This window comes from Lonchura striata, chromosome 32 (genome assembly GCF_046129695.1).
Source record: "Lonchura striata isolate bLonStr1 chromosome 32, bLonStr1.mat, whole genome shotgun sequence".
Taxonomy (NCBI): Eukaryota; Metazoa; Chordata; class Aves; order Passeriformes; family Estrildidae; genus Lonchura; species Lonchura striata.
Genome location: NC_134634.1, coordinates 4,686,659 through 4,708,943, shown reverse-complemented (window position 1 = coordinate 4,708,943; position 22,285 = coordinate 4,686,659). Strand labels below are relative to the sequence as shown.

Genomic DNA, 22,285 nt, shown 5'->3' with positions numbered 1-22,285 from the left:
CCTGCCCTGGGAGAGAAGGGTCCCCCATCTTTCCACCGGTGGTTCCATGGGAGTGTGGCCGTTTGGAGACAGCCCTGGGATCTGAGGAGCTGCCTGGGGAGGCCAAAGCCATGCGGTGCCAGGCTGTCCTCTGCAGAGAGTGGGGTGGAGGCAGTGTGCCTCACTGAGGTGCTCAAGTGATGCCAGGCAGGTTCTGCTGGTGGGGAAGATACACTAGGATTTGGGAGCAGGAGCTTCTGTCACATGTAACTGTGCTCTGATGCGTTATGTGAGGGTCTCCCATTCCAGAGAGGCTTTTATTAGGTAACTCGAATATTTACTGATGAATCGTGGTGCACAGCAGTCACATCATCAGCAGAACCACTGTGTTCTCCTGGTGCTGAATCTGTGATATCGAGAAGAGCACATCCCACACCTGTACCAGAACTTACTGCTTAGAGAAAATACCCAAGATCCAGTTCCTGGATAAGCCTGTTCAGCCCCTGTTGCTATAAAGGAGGACAAACAATTCCATCTGAGAAAAATAGGCTCTGTTATCAGAACACAGAATGCTGAACTAATGCTGAGAAGCTTTTGATTTACTCTGATTTTTGCAGTGAGGGTTTGTGCTAACATTCCAGGCTGCATGCAAATGAAGGTGGTGTTACCTGTCTCTAGCTTGGTTGCTGGATTGAGGTTTAATGAGATTCTTTGGTTTGCTTTGTGTCCATCTGTTGGAGTTAAGTGAGATTTCTTCCTCCCACTTTGTTTGCCTTTGATGCAATTTTGCAAAACTTCTTGTATTCCTAAAAGGGTCTTTTGGTGTCTTTGAAAGTTTCTCAATGCAACATCTCTCTGGACAGAGCAAATGAGGAATAAAACTAGGCAGATAGCAAGAGAAAACAAGCAAATGTCTTTGCAGAATCAAAGAAGGGGCAAGGCAGCAGCAGAGGAGCTCTGAGATGAGTGTTTTTGTCTGGTAAACCAGGACACCTGAGCAAACCTTTTCCTGGAACTCAGGGCTGGTTGGTCTCTTCAGGCTGGCAGTCTCTGGTGTCAGCCCAGCTGCTTGTTTTCATAAAATATGCAGGGGCCACAATAACTGTGGGATGGCAGGACATTGGGGATTTGGCATAAGCACCTCCAGCTCCGCTGCACAGCCTGGTAGTGACCAGCCTTTCTGCACCTGACTTTGTCTGCTAGTGGGATCTCGTCACCCATTCCTTTCCATTTTTATTTTACTTCCCAGTCAGTGGAATGAACTCTATAAAACCTGTATTATCAGTCTTCATTATGCTCAGGTTTGCTATGATTGTGAATTAATAGATTTTATCTTGGCATTAATGAGAAGGCAGCAGCCTCTCTTTCCCTCTTACTTTGCATAGGGATTGGTTTTAAATATTCTCTCTATGTAGCTGCTTCTGTTGCTCTCTGGCTCTGCTTGGATTCAGTCTGTTTTAAGCCTGAACCTTTCTGATACACCCCCTTGATTGTGAGTTCAGATCTTTATACCTGCAGTGGCACAAGGAGGAGGCTATGAACAGAGGAGCAATGTGTTCCTGTGAATCAGAGCACTCAGCAAGCTGGTTTTAAAGGTGCAAGTGTCCTCGTAGAAAGTTCTGGGGAACACATAAATATTTAAAAGCTGCTGGAGAACAGCACTGCCCAGTAAATCATCCAAACAATTCTCTTCCACATCTAAATTGAGAAATATGACAGAGTGCTCTTTCAGCTTAAAACCACCTTCCTCCAGGTTGTGATGCTGTTTGCCTTCTCTATAAAAGTTTTTATAAGCTCTTTTATTGTTGTATAACAAATGGTCAAGTGTGTTTTGAGCCATGAGCAATCTTTGCCAGAGCTGGTTCTGTGCATGGTGTTTCTAGATAGGAAAGGTGCTGAAGAACAGCTGTTCACAGGTAGCTCACACGTGGATGTTAGGGCAAGCTGTGCTGTGGAACCTGTGCTGTGTGTGTGGCATTCAGAGGATGGTGTTGTTTGGGCACACCTGGCCCTCGTGTCCGACTGCTCCTGCTGCAGTCACGCTCCCGTCCCAGCAGCGCCCGAGGTGAGGAATGAGCACTTGACATGGGCTGCTGGTGCAAAAACCTGAGGACTCCAAATGGGAGGGTCTGGGATGTGGGGACACCGTCTGTGTGTCACATTTACACCTGTATAACATTGGTTTCATTCCCTCATGGTGGCAAGAACTGCCTGGCTCAAGTGTGCTTTGTCCTTGGCTCTACAGGAACCTTGTCAGACACATCTGCCTGCTCTCTGTAACAGATTCCGCTTCTTGTCTCTTCTCTCTGTCATGCACAGATGAAATCCTCTGACATCGACCAAGAATTGTTCACTGAAAGTTACTGCAAGGTGTGCAGTGCTCAGCTGATCTCCGAGTCCCAGCGCGTGGCCCATTACGAGGTAGGACGTTCTTGGTCTGTCACTCCACCGTTGCAGTTCTGCTTGGAAGACTCAGCATTTGAAGAACTGTTTTTACTGGTGGCATCTTACTCTGTCAGTGATGTCACTGCAGCGGTGTCTGCTGCTTGTCTGGCTTTTTCTTCTGTTTTTGCCAAGTCAGCCTGCAATTTGATCAGGACTGAAGGAAACACAGTTAGCAAGGAGAGCAATTAAGAGTTCAGCAAAACAAGCTCAGGTTGTATTAAATGTGCTGCACTGTGGTTTGGTGAGTAGGAATCACTGATTGTGCAGAGAATAGATTAGAATTTGTGAATGTATTTAAGCACGTAAGAGGTAGTGAGCAATGAATAATTAGAAAGGATGGATTATTAGAGACATGTTAGAACAGCAATTAACAGCACTGCCTATCTTCAAAACAAACTTAAATACATTCCTATTAAACAAGGAGGAAATTATGGAGGGATAAGATGCTGTAAAATCCTTCAGAGAAGGAAACCCACTGCCTGGGTGTAAATCCTGCCAGGGTGAGGGGCTTTTGGTGTTCACCCTATGGGAGAACAGAGATTCTCAGGTTCAAATGCTGAAGAGGTGCAGGGTCACTGTGTGGTAGTTGTGCACGAGGGACTGTCCTTCCCTGGGGACATGGGACATGGGAGATGGTCCAGCCTGTACTGGGGGACTCCAGAAGTGATGCATGTATGCATTATCTATATTACATAGTCTGTATATAGAGAATAAACGGTATTAACTCTGTATATTCATAATATGTAATATAGAGATAATACATGTATTTGGATAATATGGAATAATTTGGTCTGATTTTGGTGGTCTTGGAGGTCTTCAGCCTAAATGGTTCTGTGATTCTGTGTGATGAACTGGGGGATGAGGGACTTCTGCACTAACGGGAAGTATGCTTTGCTTCTGTCTTTGGTTACATGGAGACTGCCAGTGTCTGCAGAGTTCCAACAGATGCAGAGTTTGTGCACAGGGGCCTGAAAGATGAAGTTACCCCAAGCGTTTGCTTGACTCGAGTGTTTTGCAGTTGACATACGAGGGAGACAATTGTGTAGCTAGTGGAGAATGTGCAGGAAGCTTAATGTACATGATCTGAGGATGCTGTGCTGCATTAATTAACAATGGGAACAAGAATGTACGTTTGCTTGTAGGGCACTTTACATGTCTGTTTTGGTGAATTTCTTAGGAGCTCTTCTGTAACTGCTCCTCTGGCTGCCCTCTGTGTGCAGCAGAGATCCCTGGCAACTCTGTGAAGTTGAAGGCTGCAGTTTTAGGGACACCTTCCAGATCTTGATGCTGGGCACCGCAGATGCCAAATTTTGCCTGCAGGAGGCAGGAGCATTGCTGCAGCGCCTGGTGAGCCACAGGGTGCTCAGCCAGTCTTGTCTCCTCTGCGCCTGTCATTGTAGGTATGAGCTGAATCATTAATTCATAGCAGATGTTTTTGAAATGTGGAAAACAACACCATTTTCTGTTGTATATTTTAGTGCGAGGTGTTGTGCTCGTTTGTCATCTGCTGTGAAATCCCAGCAGATGCTGTAGATGTTTGACACAATAATGTCATTCCCAAACCTTGCTGGTGGGTTGCATAACCCAGAGCAGAGGCTTGGAGTGAGTGAGCTGTAAAGACTAGTTAGGATCCCCTCTGGCGGCCCAGAGGCTGGGAGTGCCTCTGCCCTGTGGCTGTGCCACACTTTGCTGCTCTTGACAGGGAGCAGTGTCCCTTTGGGGCATCTGTTCTGGTCACCACTCCTGTGTGTGATGCTCATTCTCGTGGTAACCTTCTGGCACCCTGGTCCCCAGAGCCCACAGGCATGTGAGAGGCTGAAAACCTGCCCTGAGGTTTTCTGGGGAGGTGAAACTGGGGATTCCATCCTGCCTGAGACTGCCAGCCCTTGCTGCAGGCCATTAATTAATAGCAGGAGTGTAAAATTCACTGTTTTACTAATTATAAAGTAGCAGGTCACAATTTTCACACCTTTCATTTTTTTCTTCTTACTTTTAGAAAGTGCTGTATAGTTAAAACCAGATTATTTTCATAGGGAAAATATCAACTTCAGAAGACTGAATTTTCTGCAAATCCATTTCCAGGAGCCCTGGGGGTGGCCACCCCGGCTACTCTTGGATGCTGAGGACCCTTGGTGGTGGTGCAGCCAGGGATGCTGGGTGCCAGGGCTCTGTCTGGGTTTGTTTTGTTCAGCAGCGCCCTTATTCTTCCTGAGCGAGCCTGGAGAGAAAGGGAATTGATCCACTGCCTTACTAGCGCAGTCAAGGGAGCTCTGCAGCCCTTGTGCCAGCGACTGGAATCTTGCCTCTCTGTGTGTGCAAAATAAGACATTTCTCTGTAAGAAAATAAAGGGAAGCAGCCTATGAAAGGGGGACGTTTTTATCTTGCCAAACAGGAATAGTCAGTTCCAATCACTGTCTCATCTCCTTCTCCAAATCACCAACCAATAACTTTTCTTCTGTGCTACCTTGCCAGGAATAAAAAATTATTTTATATCAGTCATGCAGTATTAAGTGATATTATTTCCAAGGGCAAGTGTAGTGGAAAAATGACAGAAGGATCAGAGTGTTTACAGCACTTTGTGCTTCCAGCACATACAGCAAATAGTGCCTTTATTACATGTGCTTCATGCAACTGTATTTCTGGCTGTGTCTGATGCACTCTGAGTCTCCTTTCCATCCTGGTGAAAGTGTCAGGTCTGGCCCTCCTGTCGAGGGTTCACCCCAGGACAGAGCTGAGTCTGGGGATATTGATTCAGTGACGTTCCCAAATGAGGAGAAGCTTTAACGAGCCCGGTGCATGCTGCGGTGCCGAGCGGCTCCGGGGCTGATGCTGGGCAGCTTCTGCGCAGCCGTGAGCGGGAGAGGAGGCAAATCTTACTGCCTGCTGTGGATGCCTGAAAGAGTGTGCATTTGCACATTTTAATTCTTAAAGCAAATTACTGTCTTAATTTGTCTCCTGAAGTATCAGAAAACTCCATTCCCATTTCTGTTTCTAGAATAAAGCAGCGAAGTACGGATGCCTGAGACAATCCCTGGGTGGCACTCACTGTGCTGCTGTGCTGTGCCAAGTATCCCTGAGCTACCCTGGCTCCCTTTCCTCCCTGGGAGGGACACAATGGAACAAGGCTGTTGGGTGAAGAATCCATGTGCTGCAGGTGATGGCAAGTTCTGGGAGGGTATTTCACACCTGAGGGTATTTCACACCTCATGTTCCACTGTGGTCCAAGGGGCGACAATGTGCTGCGCTTGCTGCAATGCCATTGAAAGTCTGTGCCGCAGAAATTAGTTTTTTCTTTTCTGTATCTCTGCATCTTTCCTCCTTCTGGAGCAGAAGCCTCTTTGGTGCTGGGCTCCCTCTGGATTACCTGTAATTTAACACTTCCTTCCAGCTTTGTCTTTGAGAGAGGTTGTATTAATCACTTTGGTGAGCTGCTCTGTAAATTAAAAAGCTAAAACAAAGCTAAGGTTTCTTAGTCCTCATCTCTGTGTAGAAATGTTCACAGCAATGAGGAAGATGTTACTATTTATTTTCATGTTTCTCCTTGAAAATCCTGCAGGAAAATTACATCATATACAAAGTTGCTCTCAGATTTCACCCTGAGCTGCACATTCATCACCACATTTGCTTCTCAAGCTGCTGTAATGCTCTTCTCCATTTTCTCCATAATCTTTATTGCTTCAGGTGTTCCGAGAGTGCTTTGTTTTTCCATTTAAAATGGAGGAAGATGCCAGGTCTGGAGGAAGAGCAGCCCAGGAGGGCCCTGTGCAAGTGTTGGCTCACCTTATGGGATGAGGGAATGCTGCTTGAATGCTTGTGGTGGAGCAGCAGGGGAGGGCAGAGGCAAAGTGTATTAAAATTCAAATGCAGAAGAAACCAGGGAGAACAAATCAAGTGGCATGCCCTTTGGCTCCTCTCCGAGCTGAGCACTGTGGAATTTCTCACTCTGTCTCCAGAGCGAAGCGGGCGAGCGATATCGACAGCCTCATCAATGCTCCTTGTCTGCACGGGCTAGAGTGCTGCTGGGTTAATCTGCTTCCAGTTGGGCTGTCCTTGGCTGGAAACAGCATGAAGCAATGGCTTGTCTGAAGGAATAATAAACAGTGTTTACTATTGGCACATTAGTGCCTTAAGGATCAAGACGTGTGTGCTCAGAAGGGCAGTCCTGTGTCTGAAATATTAATGTGCTGCAAGAGCACATACTCTATTTAATGCTATGCTAGAAAGCAAGGAGCTTGAATGTTATGTTTCTACTCTCAGCTCCCTGTGTGAGATGCTGCAAACATGGAGGAGTGGAAAGGATGTGCTTTAGCTGAAGATAAAGGCTGAACAGGGCTGTTGCGTGTCAGGTTCTGCTGATGTCAGTGATTATGGAAGGGAATGTGACATTTGCTGGCCATGATCTCTGTTGTATGTTCTGCCACTGTTGCTGCTCACCTGCCATGTTGTCTTGCTTTGGTGGCAGTGACATGTAAACGTGTAAATCCTTCAGAGGATGAAGGAGGAGGGGACATCCTACCCCTTGTTGCCATGTCCTTCCCCACCACTGCTGGAATGTGCTCTGCTGTGGTGATCACAGGTTTTGATGGCTGATCAAACATTACTGTCATCCTGCAGATTGTGCTGGTGTTGGACAGGAGGACCTTGGCTTGAGGAGAAAAAGCTAAAGAGGGCATATTTGTGTTGCAGAGATGACAAAGGTGCTGCTCTGTTCTTTTTTGTGTGCACATACAAGCTGCAGATATTCCTTGGCATCTTGTGTTGTGGTAACAGCCCTGGTTAAAATATGTTGAGGAAAAAGTGGCCACGCATTGTATATGAGGGAGATAGGTGGGTGCCAGGGTTTTAGGGCACAAGGCTCATGCTTCCTCTGTGCACACAGGGGCAGCAGCAGCTGCTGCATCACTGTGGGCTCTGGGAGCTAGTGGAGATGGAATGGGACTTTACAAGGCTCTATGTTACTGCTCTGTTGTCAACATTAATGGCTGAGCATTATTTTTAATGCACTTCCAATGTCAAAATCTATTGCTAAACAGCAGCAACAGCAGAGCAGATGAAGCCCTGTGCACAGCTCCCTTCCCAGCTACCTCTGCACAGAGGCCTGTTGCTGTCTAAAAATAGCTGAAGTTAAAAGGTCCTTCAGAGCAGCAGTAAAACACACTGGGAAAATGGGACCCCAGGGTTAGCAGTAGAGGAGAGGCATAAAGTTTGTCACATTAAAGCAAGAGGAATGAAAGCAAAGAAAGGTTGCACTGGCTCACCCTGGCTAGTGTCCCTGCGAGACAAGCTCCTGCAGCTCGTGCCCTTCTTTGCTGATCCTGCTGCACAGGAAGGCACCTCTTTGTTCCAGGTATTCACTCCTGCCTGTCTTCAGTATTTAAGCTCCCAAGCCGTGTTTGGATTGGGGCTCTGGGTGTTTGGAAGCAGTCTACAGCTCTCGTGGTGTGTTGTGACAGAGCCGCCCCCGTGCGCTCGGGGCTGTCGGGCGCTCAGGAGTGACTGGCACTGACGCGCTGCCGCCGCTGCTGCTGCGGGGATTTGTTCTGCACGGTGGGGATGGAACGGGAGCAGCAGTGCTGCTGCTGCTGTGGGGCTGGTGCTGGGCAGCTTGTGTGCACAGCAGACTTGATGTTAACTCTTCTGGTGCTGGGATGGGGGGCTGTGCCGGCGGTGAAGTCCACCCACACCTCGAGCATCAACCCCCAAGAGGAGTGTGGCCTGAGGTGAGAGACTGGAGCTGCAGGTAAGCAGCAAGAATTTAGCTTGCTGTGTGGAGCACATTTCAGAAGTTCCCAGCCTGCTCACTCTGTCCCTGCATCCCCTTTCCCTTGGCACGTTTACAGAACACTCGAATGGGTTGGGTTGGAAGGGACCTTTAAAGGTCTAGTCCAGCCTCTGCCGAGAGCAGGGACATCTTCAGCTCAATCAGGTTGCTCAGGGAGGTACATTGCCTGGAAAAATCCCATAATACCAATGGAGAAGTAAATGCGTGGTTGCATTAGTGTAGATGTAAGATCCACTGCAGAAGGAATGTGAGAGGGCGATGTGAGGAAGGACCACCAATGGGTTTAGGGAGGAGCAGGTGCCCGTGGTGGCCCCGGGTCTGGGGGACAGGTCTGTGGGTGGCAGCACCATGTGAGCCAGCTGCTCCTGCCATGCTGCTCTGACAACAGCCTCTAAGGAGAGTTATTTCCTCTGCAGTGTGTTGGACAAGAGATATTTTGACTACTGTCAAAACCATTATAGGAAGCAGTAAAGCTAAAGATCACAGCTGAAATGGTGATTCCTGAGACAGAAAATTCGTGCTCAGGATCCCCACTTGGAGTCATCCTGGCCATCCAGGAGGAATGATACAAGGAATAAGCAGATATAAGGAAGTGGAGCTAGTGGTTGTTTGGCCGAATAGATCCTCAGTAGTTGCCTTAATGTGTAAACAAATCAACGTCCAAACAAGTAATGTGCCTCCCTTTGCTTTGGAGCAGCCAGTTTGATGGGGGTGCAGATTCAGCTTAGTACTCAGGAATTGCAGACACATTTCTGTGTGCCCAGAAAGGCAAAAGCATGAGTAGACACTTTTTAAAAAATTAACTCATGGAGGAAAAAGGGAAAGTTGATAGAAATGACCATAAATTATAAATGAGGCTTTTCAAAAATTACAAAGGGAGAAAAAGGACATTGGCATCCAGCAGCGTCTGGAATAACAGCTGGGGAGTTCAGCTCTGCAGCGAGCCACAGGGATCTTGACAATGTTTGTTGTGTGGGTAGTAGAGGCAGAAAAGGGAAGGCATTTGCTGAAAATACTTCTCCTGTCTATTTAAAAAACGCAGAGGATGTTGTTATATCATAGAGGAAGAAATAGATTGGTTCCATTCCAGTAGAAATTTGGAAGGTTGTTAGGCAGTGATTACAAATTCCAGAATGATGTAGTTTAGGTCAGCAGGTTCAGTAATTCACAAGTGAGTGCTTGGAGTGTGCTGGCCACATGCTGTGTGCACTGTCACTGCTGACCCTGTGGCGTGGGAAAGAGGAGGAAGTTTCCAGGAGGAAGCAAGCACAGGGCCAGGCTCAGCAGTACTGGGGGGCACAGCATGCTCGGGAAAGGGGCTGCAGGACCATGGCACTGGGTGTCTGTGCATGATTTGGACAGCTGGGCCAGCCAAAATAACTTTCTCTCTTTTGATGAGATTACAAGTAGGGCCAATACAGATAATAAAATTGGTATAATCATGTGACTGCGTGTTGTGTGGCAATTTAATTAAGAAACTGCCAGCACACAAAAACATCAACACAGTGTACACTAAAAGGATTAAAAGCCAACCAGTGGGCTTCTGAAAAATAATTTAATACAAACTAAGAGAAGCTGCAGCCATCTGGGCTGCCATGGTTCCTTCCTTCATCTCGCACTGTGTCTCTGCTAGTGCTCAGTGCAGCCATGCTCTCCCTGATGTGGGGGTCCCTGGCCTTTGGCTGGAGAAGAAGTCACAGAGAAGGAGGAGCAGGAGAGGAGAGCTAAACTGCCCAAAACCATAAAGCTGCCAGCACTGCAGAGAGCAAGGATTGATGAAGGGGTATATGGGGAATACGGAAATGAGATTATATGCTATCACAGCCTGAGGGAAGCTGCAGAGATAGTTGATTGAACCTGATGACAGGAGACAGGAAGAGTGCCCTCCCAAGTGAAGTGTTTTAGACTGCTGGATCAGCTTGAATCGTGGTGTAAGCTGGGAGCAGTTCCAGGGCTGTGGTGGGGTGCTGAGCTCTTGCAGCTGGTGGGGGGACTCCTTTCCCAGACCCCTGGGCAAAGGCAGAAGGGAAGAGCTGTGTGTGTCTGTGTAGCCTGGCGACCCCCGGGCTGTAATGCCTCAGCTGGCAGCTTCTGGCATGTGAAGGGAGCTGGGTCAGTCCTCCAGAGCCTCTGGTCCATCCACAGAGAAAGGATGAGAAGCCCCTCCAGCAGACAGGCAGAACGGGGCTGCGCGTCCCAAACTGGCCGCAGCTCCCGGGTCCCACCAGCTGCCTCTGCTCCTGCAGGGACCTCGCTGCCTGCTCCACGCGCAGTGTGCTGCAAAACCCAATTTATGCAAAATCAAATTGCATTTCATAGTACAATTTAGCTCTGCTCTGCCCTTTTATGTTTTAGGGTTGAATTGCCAGAACTTTGCTGCCTCTGCCACGATCTTCTGTGCTAGGGTAGATTTGATAGAGATAGAAATAATCCATTTATTTACTTTTATTGATGAGCCTTACAATAGCAAATGAGTTTGCAATGCAGAGCTCTGCAGCAGCTGTGTGAAAACAGATTCTGACCTCCCTGCATAGTCAGGGCTGGTTTTCAAGCCTGCAGTATTAAACCAGACTTAGTGCCTCTAAAAGGTGCTGTTCCCACCAGAGACAGGGAAATGAAAATGCCTTTGGCATACCACTTTGTACAGCTGTAAAAGAAGTATTCACGGGCACAGAAACACCCTTATTGCACCCAAAATGAGGTTGTGGTGGCTGTTGGCTCCACAAGGCAACGTGCTCATTCCGCACTATGGATTTACAGATGTGGCAAGGTTTTGTCTTTCCTAAAGCTTGACATGTGGTGAGATGGGTCAAAATGGGAGCTGGAGGTGCCCTAATCCCAGTTTATCCCAGTTTTCTGGCTCCTGTTTGTGGTTTTTCCTTTGCCCCCCCCATGTGTCTGGCACTTGCCCTCCTTGTGCCTTGAAGCTGCAGGTTTTCAGCAGGGAGAGGATAACCCACAGTGCTGTTTGCGAGCAGCACACTCAGAATAATCACTGTGCTCCTGCCGTGCCCCTGCTGGGGAGTTGGGATGATAAATACACATGTAAATGTAGAAAATGCCAGAGATAAAATGGATGACAAATGGGCTGTGCTTCCTCTGCTCTGCAGAGGGAAGGAGATGCTCAACACATACAGGCGGAAGCCAGGGATGATTTTAAACTCCACTTTTATGATCATAAGATAATAAGGTTGCATAAGGAGCTGTGTAGTTTTAAATTATGCTAAACATAAGTAATTTCTTTACCTTGACTCTCGCAAATCCAAACAAATGTGCCAAGAAAGGTGAGAGGTGTTTTACAGAAGACTGAAGCTATGCTGCCTTTTAACGCTGATGTCTGGGTACCATTTCTGGTCCAGCTGAGTGCCATGGAGCAGAATCTTAAACATTATTCCTCCTAACATCTTTGCATCTTACACACACCCAGCAACCCCTCCCAAATTTTTTGCCCTCTAAACTGAGCCGGCTGTGGCTGTGTGCGCGTGGGCATGGTGACGTGCTGGGTGAAGTCAACCGAGGGAAGAGCCTCGTGACTGTGGGGAGGATGACTCGAGGGAGGCTGGCTGCTCTGCAGGGTGGCAATGCTCAGGCAAGAAATCCAACTGAAAAACTCTGGCCACATTGCCTTTACAGTGTGTTTGACTGGCCCTGTGTGGTACAAGGCACCTGCTAAGCAGCACTCCAGGCAGGAAGTTGGGACTGCAGCCAAGCACCAGAAGTGGTGTTGCACCTCTGTCCTGTGCATTTCAAGCATCTATTTGTCATTTTCTAATTGCGCAGTCTCTGTCTGGGTTGCTCATCTGATAGCTGGAGCTTTGGGGTTTCCTGCACTTCACTCTGACCATGGAAGGTCGTATTGGCTAAATGCAGCAGGAAGACAAGCTGGGGACAGATATTTGACTTTATTTATCTTGACTGATTTGCTCTGTGGAAAAAATTATTGCATAGTCACATTTCTGCATGTGAATATAAATATAGTTCCCTGCAAATTTAGCTCCAAGTTTATACCACGGGAAAAAGAATGTTCCAGAACATGCTAATGGTAATTTAATATTTTTAAATTGCAGCTCTGTGATCTGAAATTATAACATTATGGTGCTGTTGCTCTCTGGGGCAGTTGGAAAGGGCGATTCAAAAGAAACATTTGCATGGTAACAGCTCCCCATGTGTCTGCTACCCATATGCTGGGTGCAGTTATTTTGTGGCTGCAGGATTTTCCCCCCTGCATCTGGTGGAAGACAAGACCTGATGTAAGTCAGGATTTTGAAGGTTTATGTCTGTGCTTCTGCTGTAGAGGCTTTAAAATCTTCCTTTAAGTCTTGCCAGTCCCAAGAATTTGCTTTGGCTTCTGCTGCTGGGGTCACCAGGGGATCTCCTGTCTCTTCTGACCCTCCCCTGCCCGTGAGCTCCAGCTGTGGCCAAAGGCAGTGTGAAACCTGCTCATGTCTCCCTCACGAGAGATCTTTTGCCCCTGTAATATTTTATCATTCTAGAAGCATAGGAGCTGTGGATTTGGTCTGTGTGTGTGCCTCTGACACATCAGGATACTGTTGTGCCTTTGGCAGAAGCTCAGTAACCCCCACCTTTCAATCTGGCCCCCATGGAAATGGTCTAGCAACAAATTCTGTCCTTCCCCCACTGTCTGGTCCCTGCTGTGTCTTGGAGGGCCTGCAGGCAGCAGGACTTGGAGGGGGGCCAGGGTGGACCATTTCTTCTGCTAATGGCAGGTTTCATCCCACAGCTCATTTCAGCTGGGTGCAGAGCTCTGTGAAAGCTCTGAGAAGTGCAAATGCTCCTCACCTGGGTCCCTCCCCCTTTTCTCCTCCAGTGGTGGATATGTGCATCAAGGGGATGTGAAATCTGACTATGGGTTGGTGTAGTGAGCACAGCAACATGGTCTCTTGCTCCTTGTAACTTCAGTTCTTCTTTTCTTTTTGCATTCCAGAGTCGGAAGCATGCCAGCAAAGTCCGCCTCTACTACATGCTTCACCCCATCGATGGAGGCTGCCCGGCCAAAAAGCTCCGCTCAGAAAATGTGGGTATAACCCCAGTCTTTGTTTATTCAGCTGCTTTGACTGAACTATTTGCATCGTTGACTCTGGGCTACAGCCTTCTCTCCCTTACAACCACAGATGATCAGGTGCCCAGAGGTAACATTTAGATTAGCTGAAATGCAAAGTAACTGGAAATAATTTTCAATAAACTACACAAGAATTATTATGTGCATCAGCAACAGTAATTGCACTTTTAGTTATTTGAATGTTCTTTCATAGGAAAAAATATGCTGATAGCAAATACTCAGGGCTTGCTCCAACCCAGGCTGAGTCTGGTGGTGAGCAGCTGGGGCAGGTGATAGGGGCAATGCCTGCGGGAGGCTCGTGCCTCCAGGCACGGGGTGACGGCCACTCTGGGGTGCTGCTGGCAGTGGAGCAGCACTGGGGTCACTTCCAAACCCCTTCACCCAACTTCCAGCACGTGACACCACTGTCAAGGGTGAGGGTCCCTGGGCAGATGGGAGGACTCACACCTGGACAGTGTCTGGGAGCAGTGTGGGGTGGCAGTGGGTGTGGAGCTGTGTGTGTACACCGGGTACCAGGTACAGAGCTGCTGTGGGTACAGCTGTAAGTACACCTGCCGTGCAGTGCCCTGCCCTCCTTCTAGCAGGAGATCAGGGCATGCCAGTGGTGCCACTGCAGTGTCACGGCTGAAAACTCCTGGGGGAGTAAGAGCAGTTTCACCTCCCCAGGGCTCTGGGGACTCCTCGTTCTGGGAGTTGATGTGCTTTATCCAAAGGCTCCTCACTCATGTTTGCTCTCAGTCTTCCGGTTTAAAGATTGGCCATTGGCTTCCTCAGCTGTGTTCTAATAAACAAATGAAGGTGAGGAATTGGACCAGCTCACAGCCATTTGTCAGGCAATAGATAGAAGGAGGCTGAATTTTTAAGAGATGGCTTCATGGGGAATTATTCATTTGGCTCCTTCCCATGTTCTAGGGTACATGAGAGGTTCCCAGCATGCAGCATCCAAACCAATTCAGCGTGACTGGGGCTGAGTGCTATTGATATTTAGTGTGGTATCTTGTAATTAAAGGGAGAAGCACACAAGTTTTGCCCAAGGAATCTGAAAGCTCATTTATGTAGTAATTGAAACACTAGTGAACTTTCCTGTTGCACACAAGCCAATTGCAGATGCAATCTGCCCCTCCACAGCAGGACCTTGCAGTGATTTTATTGAGTTATTAATGACAGAGTGGTAGTGCAATGGGCAGGTGCCTACAGATGGGGAGCAGGGTCCTCTAAGGGGTTTGATTACATCTAACAAGGAGCCACATACTCCATGGGCACCTCAGATGGGATGTAGAGGACAGAGAAACAATCAGATATAAAATAAGTCCAAGTTGAATTATTTCCCACTGCTTTTGTGAAAGGCAGTGTGGAGAAGGAATGTAATTCTGTGTTTGCTGATGCTTTTGCCAAGGGCAGCCCTAGCGGGGGTGGATTAACGTGTCCTCATGTTCTAGGTGAATGCTAGGCTAGGCCAGACCTAAATGCTAAAATTATTTGTGTTGTAAAAATATAGCAGGGAAAATCTGCCAACATTTATAGCTCAGAGTAGGCCTGTTGCTGATCAGATATCATACGAGCCTTTGCATTTAGAGAGAACAGAACTATTCAGGACATCTCTAATGCTGCACAATGGCATCCCTACCATGTGCACATGCAGTGTAGTGCCCAATCCTAGCAGTGTCACTCAGGCCATTGCACAACAACTTTAATGAGCATTAGAAACAATCAGCAAAAACCAATTAAATTTGTGTAGAAGGAGCTGCAGCTAAAAAGGGAATATTAGCCCTTTTTTTCATCAAAACTGTTACATGGCTGATTGCCACTGGGTTTGTGTTCTGCTGACCACAGAACTAACACCTTGTCCTTCTGCCAGGTGGCAGCAGGAGGAGAGGTGGCTGCAGCTGTGGACACTCAGTGCAATGGGATTGGAAACAGCATTTGCTTCCTGACCTTTCTGTGAGGCGAAGACTACACAAGTAGTCTTCCCATGGATACCTCAATTGTTGTGCTCTTCATTATTGGTTTGATTTGGTGTGGAGGAGGGGAAAACCCTCATGTCTTGACCTTTCATGAACTGGTACTTGCTTTTTGCTGGTACCATGACAAAGACAGGCTCCAGAACAGAAATTACCTGAATTTCCTATGGAGCAGCACAGAAAGCAGCTCTTTAACAGCAGCACCTTCATGCACCGAACATTAATTCAAATTTAAAAGTTACTTTGTCGCATGTTAATGCTGTGGTTTATACCACTGTGTTCTAGGGTTTGTATAATCTTTTCTTCTTAGTAAAACTTGGGAAATGAAGACAGCAAATTTGTATCTGTGGAATAAAAATCCTTACTTTTCCTGTGGATTCCTTACAGAACATCCAGCAAAGGACTGCAAGTGCCTGACCTGTGTGAAGATTATGCAGCCTGTTAACAGGCAGACAAATAAGTGAAGTTAATTCTGTTGGATATATGAGACTGAAGTTTCTAATATTACAAAAAGAAGCTCTGTAAACGAGGCTGGCTCAGTAGAGCTATGGAGTTGGGGAAGAGTGGGGGTGTCAGTGTTGGGAGATGGATGCTGTAACTCCAGTGATGTGTTCTGTTGTGCTTCAGTTTGTATGAAGCCAGTGTCTGTGCTGCATTGGAGTGAAGGTTTGCGAGGTGGGATCAGCTGGAGAAAGCTGCAGAACGAAATGTAGAAATACTCCTTGGCAGCAGTGGATTTATAAACGCTCAGCAGACCTGTCAGTGCTGTTCACTGTTTCAGCCCCAGAGTGGACTGTGCTGCAGGAGGGATAGGTGGGTGCACACAGGTGCAGAACATCGCCACGGAGCAGCCACCTGCTCCAGGTAGAGCCCTGTGGTCCAGCTGAGCATCCTGGGGGAGCAGCGTGCGATTGCAACAGCTGCACAATCCTGTCAGCATGTCATTCAGCGGGTGACAAAAGACACCCGGATCAGCTTCCCCCAGCCTCTCTGGTTTCAGGTAAAACAGCCCCTGACAAATGAGAAGGCATAATTACCCTTCAGGGCTGGATCTGCCTGGAACACCTCTGGCTCTGGGCAGGAGTTTGGCTGGTGGAGGAGGGAAGGGAGGTGATGCTGCTAAGAGATGATCAGACCTGGGTAAATGCTTAACAACAGCAGAGCCCAAATACCTGGTTCCTGGCACTTGGTGTACTAAAGTGGCTGCTGAGGAGCAGAGGTCTGTCATGCATGTGCAGAGGGGCTCGCAGGCCCACCAAGGGTTTGGGGACACCCCTCTCCTGCTGGTGGCTGAAGTCCCACCCACACATTGAAGTACTTGCTCAGAGACTTTTGATGAACCCAGATAAGCTGAACTGTGGGTCAGTATAAATGGGACCCTGAGCTCTGCATGAGGTGTTGGAGGGCTCTTTGAGGGGGTTTTAATTTTTTGTTTTTAATTGCAGTCTAGCTGAGAAAGTAGGTTGAAAAGGAAAAAATGTCACTGAAGAGCAGCCCTGGCAGAGGAAGAGACCCTGGTGCATTAACACCGAAGTGTATCAGCTTTTCAAACGAGCTCTGTTGGAGGCTCTTCATATGTTGCCACTGATGATCAATAGATACTGGAAATTTTCTACTCTGCTCTTAACTTTCAAGTGATTTCCCTTTGAAGGCATAAAATACCTTGAGAGAAAGCTATTTAAAAGAAGTGCAAATTACACTCAGAACAGTACTAATCACCTCTTGAGATTCCTCCCTAAGGTTTGATTTACAGTTATCAACAACAAAAAAGTGATAAAAATCGGTGTTTTTTTCTAAAATTGTTTTTTTTTGGGGGGGAAAAAATGACCTTCAGTGGTGGGTCAGGTGTCCACTCTGTGTTGGGCTCACCCAAGACTGATGTTGGGTCCTGCTGGAGGGACCTGTGTGATTTCAGACAGTTCATTTATTTCTCTCACCTGCAGAGTGGGTTGTGTCCTCCCGAGTTGTGTCCCCCCAGATGTTTTGGGGTCTCTTGAAGAAGTGCATCAGGAGGAAGCAGTGGTGTCAGACGCAGGGAAAGCTCTGGGTCTGTGTGACTTCCTCAGCCAGAGGGGAGGAGTAGAGACTGAGGGAAGGGAGGCTCGGGGTGTGCCAGGAGCTCCACAGGGACGGGCTGAGCTCCCAGCGCGGACCAGAGTGGAGTGCTGGAGAGCTGGAGGTGTCCCCAAGCTGGACACGGCTGGGACGAGGCAGGAGCAAGGCTGGGAGACATGAGGAAGGGAAACCCCTTGGCATAACAACCTAGATTGTTATTCCTCCCTCCTGTTCTCCCCTCTCTCTGTGACTCTACTTATACACCTCTTTTCTTTGTTTTGTCTATGTTTTTGTCTCCATCCAGGGCAGTGATGGTGACTCAGTGGATAAGAACAAATGCTGCACACTATGTAACATGTCCTTTACCTCAGCAGTGGTGGCAGAATCGCATTACCAAGGGAAAATCCATGCCAAAAGGTTAAAACTGTTGCTAGGGGAACAGCCAGCACTGAAGGCCACAGGTAGGAGCAGAGGGGCTGGTGCAGAGGGGTGCGGGCTCACGGGGCTTGCCCAGGGGGCTGACTTGGTGTGTGCAGGCAGAAAACGGGAACAACGTGGAAAGCTGAGCGGTGGCGGCTGGCAGAAGCAGCTATTCATTTGTGCTGCTGTCATAACAACCTTTAAAAACTCCTGATGCTCATTACTGTTTGCTTTGTTTGTGTAGATTAGGGGTTTATCAGCTGGGACTGGCCCTGGTGCCAGAGCCCTATCTCTGGTTCCACAGTTCCAAAGTGTTTTCTCAGTGGAGGACAATGTCTCCACTGGGTGCAGATAGCCAAGCCTGGCTTTAATTATCAGCAGTTTAATTATCAGCTCAGCTCATATTTTTAATAAACATTTGGTGTTACTGTACAGTACAGAGCATCATCTGCTTTTACCACAGAGGGAAAACCAGGCTTTAAAAACCCTTGGATTGATGGTCTCTTGATTTTTGCCCAGATGGGTTTTGTGCTTTCCTCCACAGTGATTCTAGTAATGCAGCCTATTAACTTTCACATTTAAAAAGTCAAATGTTGAAATTGGACAATTTAACCATCTTATTGTTTGCTTAACCATAAAGTCCCTGAAAACCACTAATAATCTGTGAAAAAAATTCCTCTGTGGTTGTGGAAGCAGAAAATGCTTGAACAAAGAGCACTCACCTTTCTCCAGGAAGAATTCCTAGGCTGAGGTCCTGCAGACAGATGTGACCCAGAATTGCTGCCAATGACACTTCCTTCAGCACAAAATACAAATGGAGTTGTGTGTACTGGACCCTGCCTAGCATGTAAATCCTAGATGTGATTAGATAATGGGAGTTGTCACTCTGTGTGTGTGGTTTTGTTGCCTTTTTAACTTCACAGGCTGTAGATGCTGATACAGAAAGTATGATTTGTCCTTTGCTTGGACAAAGCCCAGGGTGGGCTTGGGAGCTGCTGGCCCCTTTACCTGAGGGAATGTGGGGAATTGTGTTAGGTGGTGGTTTGCTCAGTTTAACTGGCCATGCTGGGCCACCAGTGTGTCCTGTGGAGACAAAAGTAAAGCCACTGCAGCCTGGGGAAGCACCCATGGGCCAGCCAGGAGGAAGGCTGTCACTGAGCTGTCATGGTCATTCACACTTCGCTCCTGTGGGCTCCTCAGGCTGCTCCCTGCAGTTGGCACACAGCTGCAAGGGCACCAGAGCAGCAGGGACTCAGGCTTGGTGTTTATTTGTGCAGGGCTTGCTTGAGCCCCATCCTCCTGTGCAGCCTGCCAGAGCTCCTCCCCTGGCACCAAAGGAGCTGCCACAAGCCCTGGTACTCCCCGTGAGGTCCTGAGGAGCCGGTGCTCACAGGAGTGCTGGATCTCGGAGCAGTGAAAGACTGATTCCTGTGTTACGCTGACAGTTTGGATTCACCCTTCAGCCACAGGGCCTGGCCAAGGCAGGGCTTGCTAAGAGCTGCAGCCTTGCATTGTGGTTTTTGTCTCACTTTTTAATCACCTGGATCAGCCTCAGGAGTCTAAGTGAGCCATGCTACGTGCTCTGGAGTAATGGGCTCTTCAGCCATCCTAATCACTAGGAAGGAGCAACTCAAGGACTCATCAGCTCTCACAGGCACTTGATCTGGAAGATGAAGCTGAGCTCAGGAATACATTAATAAACACCTCCTTGCTCTCCAGGAGTTCTCAGAAATACACCCTTTGGACACAGCATTTTTCTGAGCTTCCTACAGTCATCCAGCAATTTTCACTGGATTTTTGTCCCAGTCCCCTGTGACTGGCACTAAGGAGCGTTAAGTTTCTCAGAGAGAGCTTCAGAGACTCCACTGCTCATGAGTCCCGAGAGCCAACCAAGCACAGCCCTGAGCATGCTGGATGCTCCTGGGGAGGAGATTCTGCTGCTTGGTATTCTGGGGTTTCTGTCTCATCAGTCCCAAAGAAAATCACATCTATTCTTAGAGCCCTTACGGAGATCTGTGTTCTCCTTTACGTTACCATCCAGATGGAGCACAGATGTCCCGTTCTCTGCCAGTGCTTTCAAGAGAAGAAGTGGCCCAACAGTTGGGTTTCTCACAAAAACCGTGTCTCATCATGACAGCAAAATAGTTGTCATCTTTCCTGTTGCTCTGCTGTACAAGGCTGTAGCCCTCAGAGGCTTCACGTCAGCACTATTGCAGACAAATTCCTCTCGTCATTTCCAACATCCTCTGTCAGCTTGCATCCCATCATCACCATGAGTTATAAACCAAAGGATTGTGGGGGAAATAGCTGTTGTCTTCATCAATCCAAGTGCAAGGACCTGCAGGAAAGTGGCAATGGCCCTGGCTTTGGCACATCAAAAGGGACTGAGTGGGCATTTTGGTTTGGGTGCTAGGATCTGTCCAGAAGTGGTTGCAGTCTTAGTCCGAGATTTCTAGACTTTCTTCCAGAAAAAAATTAGTTTCCCAGTGCCTCCTTGTTGTGGCTCACTTACTTTCTTGTCCTCACGCTGAGTTTCTGGAGTGTGCCCATGGAAGAAGTTGGGTGCCATTTAAATCCAGCTTGGAATAAAAAGCTTTGGATGTGAGAAAGAAGTCAAACATTAGTTCATTGCTGGAGTGCTAAAGTGTTTCTAACTTTGTATTTTGCCTCTTGCTGCAAAGTAAGACTTTCTCACTTCCCTCCCACAGCGAAAGGGAACGTAAGGCAGACTGTCATGAGCTATTTAGCATTTTGAAATACTTGAAATAGTCAAACTCTCAGCTTTTATGTTTGTGTTTTAGATGGAGAATCATTTTTAACTTTTGACGTTTTGTGAGTGTTTATTATTAATTTTCATGTCGCTGCTCAGGGAATGATGGCATTTGCTGTTCTGTAGCAGTTATGTAGTGCATATCAAAATGATAAATTCACATTTGTGGAGAAGTCAACTTTCATCTATTTCTCATTGGGAGAATTTGGTAGAGTTGGGATGCTTTCATTAATTGCCAGGCTGGTGGGGGTTGTCAGTGGGACCTGAGGAATGTGACTTTAAAGAAAATATTTTGTACTGTGAGTTCTAAGAGGAAATCTTTGCCTGTGGCAGCCCCTGTGTGATGCAGACAGAGATCTCTGCTGTGGAGCTGTAGCCTGTGGTCCCATGGGAACCAGGCGTGGATGTGAGCTGGGAGCAGGGCTGGGGTGGGCACAGGGGGCTCTGGTGCCATCCCCTGCAGCAGGAGTGCCAGTCCCCCTGGCACCTCTCTCCTGCATGGCATTTGGGGGAGCACAAGCCACCAGCCTCAGGGAGAGGGGCTCAGGGGCACAGCCAGGGCCTGAGAGCAGAGATGTTTCTGTCAGGTTTCCTCAGTGAGCAGGAGATGTAACTCCTGTGGACATCACCAGCTCCGTGAGCTTCAGCTTGCCTGGTCCCCCTCTGGCAGCAGCATGCATAGAAACAAGGAGAATGCTGGCCAAAAGATTGGACAGATTTAACTTTATAGCCTGGGGCTTGTGGAACTGCAAGTCAGGTCTGTGGCAGAGCTCCTGGGCTGCCGAAATTGCTGGTTGTTTATGATGCTCCAAACTTCTCTGCAGCTCAGTCTGGCTCCCTGGACTCAGCCCTGTCCTGGGGTGCCGCAGAGGGCTGGGTCCCCCTGGCCTCACCAGGGCTGTTCCAAGTCCGTGTGGCATCACTGGGCTCTGGGCGTGGACCTCTTCCTGCAGAGAGGCTCCTTGGGGAGTTCAGGAACTCATTTGCAAGAAGCAAGCTGTGCTGGCTTTTCATGAGTCAAGCACTTGCAAAGTCTGTGTAATCCCAGTTTGAACAGGAAATATTGCAATTCCCTGATTTTCTTCCTAATGACTGTGCTGGCCGCTGGCTTTGCTCTTTGCTCACACTGGCAGTTCTGCTGCATGCACCTTGGAGGGGCTGGGCTGTGTCTCTCCTGCTGGAACCATAGAAAAGACTTTTTTTTAGGAGCAAAATCCAGCCAGACCCTGCCTGGCCCTGCCTGGAGCAGCTCTTCAGAGGCAGCGTGATCACTGCTGGAACTCTGATACCTTGGCAATCATCATCAAAAACAATAGAAGGTTATAAACCCCTGGAAATTGATAAGGTTGTAAGTAATGTTATATGTAAGATAGAATTTCCTAGAAAGGTGTCCCTTACTGAGCAGGTCAGCAGAAGATTTATAACAATATTAACTTTCTCAAGGCAAGGAGTCAATCACAGTGGAATCCAGGCATAATTATATGTCTAAATATATCCCTCTGTTGTTCCTGGTGTCAGACACTGAGGTGGGTTTGGCATTTGCTGCCCTGTGGGCTCATCAGGGCTCAGCTGGATCATCTCCTGATCAAAGACAGCCACCACACACCTCCAAATGTGCCTATTCCAGTACCATGGAGAGAGCAGGTTGTTAATTATTTAAACAGCAGACATTTCATCTAGAAAATAAAGGAAAAGGAAAGCCACATAAAAGGGAATTTTTGAATGAAGTGTGATGATTAAGTGCTAGTCATTGTATATTTTTGTATCCCAGTGTTACCTAAACTTTATTTTA

The 22,285-nt window shown here is 47.8% G+C and overlaps 1 protein-coding gene across 1 annotated transcript in view; it reads left to right on the top strand.

Moving 5' to 3' along the window:
• The window catches only part of ZMAT4 (zinc finger matrin-type 4), a 46,501-nt gene that overhangs the window by 12,427 nt on the left and 11,789 nt on the right, over window positions 1-22,285 (top strand). Inside the window, exons 2-4 of the mRNA XM_021535894.3 lie at window positions 2,299-2,400; window positions 13,153-13,242; window positions 17,608-17,764. Of these exons, the coding sequence (XP_021391569.1) occupies window positions 2,299-2,400; window positions 13,153-13,242; window positions 17,608-17,764 (349 nt within the window). The remainder of the gene's footprint in view (window positions 1-2,298; window positions 2,401-13,152; window positions 13,243-17,607; window positions 17,765-22,285) is intronic.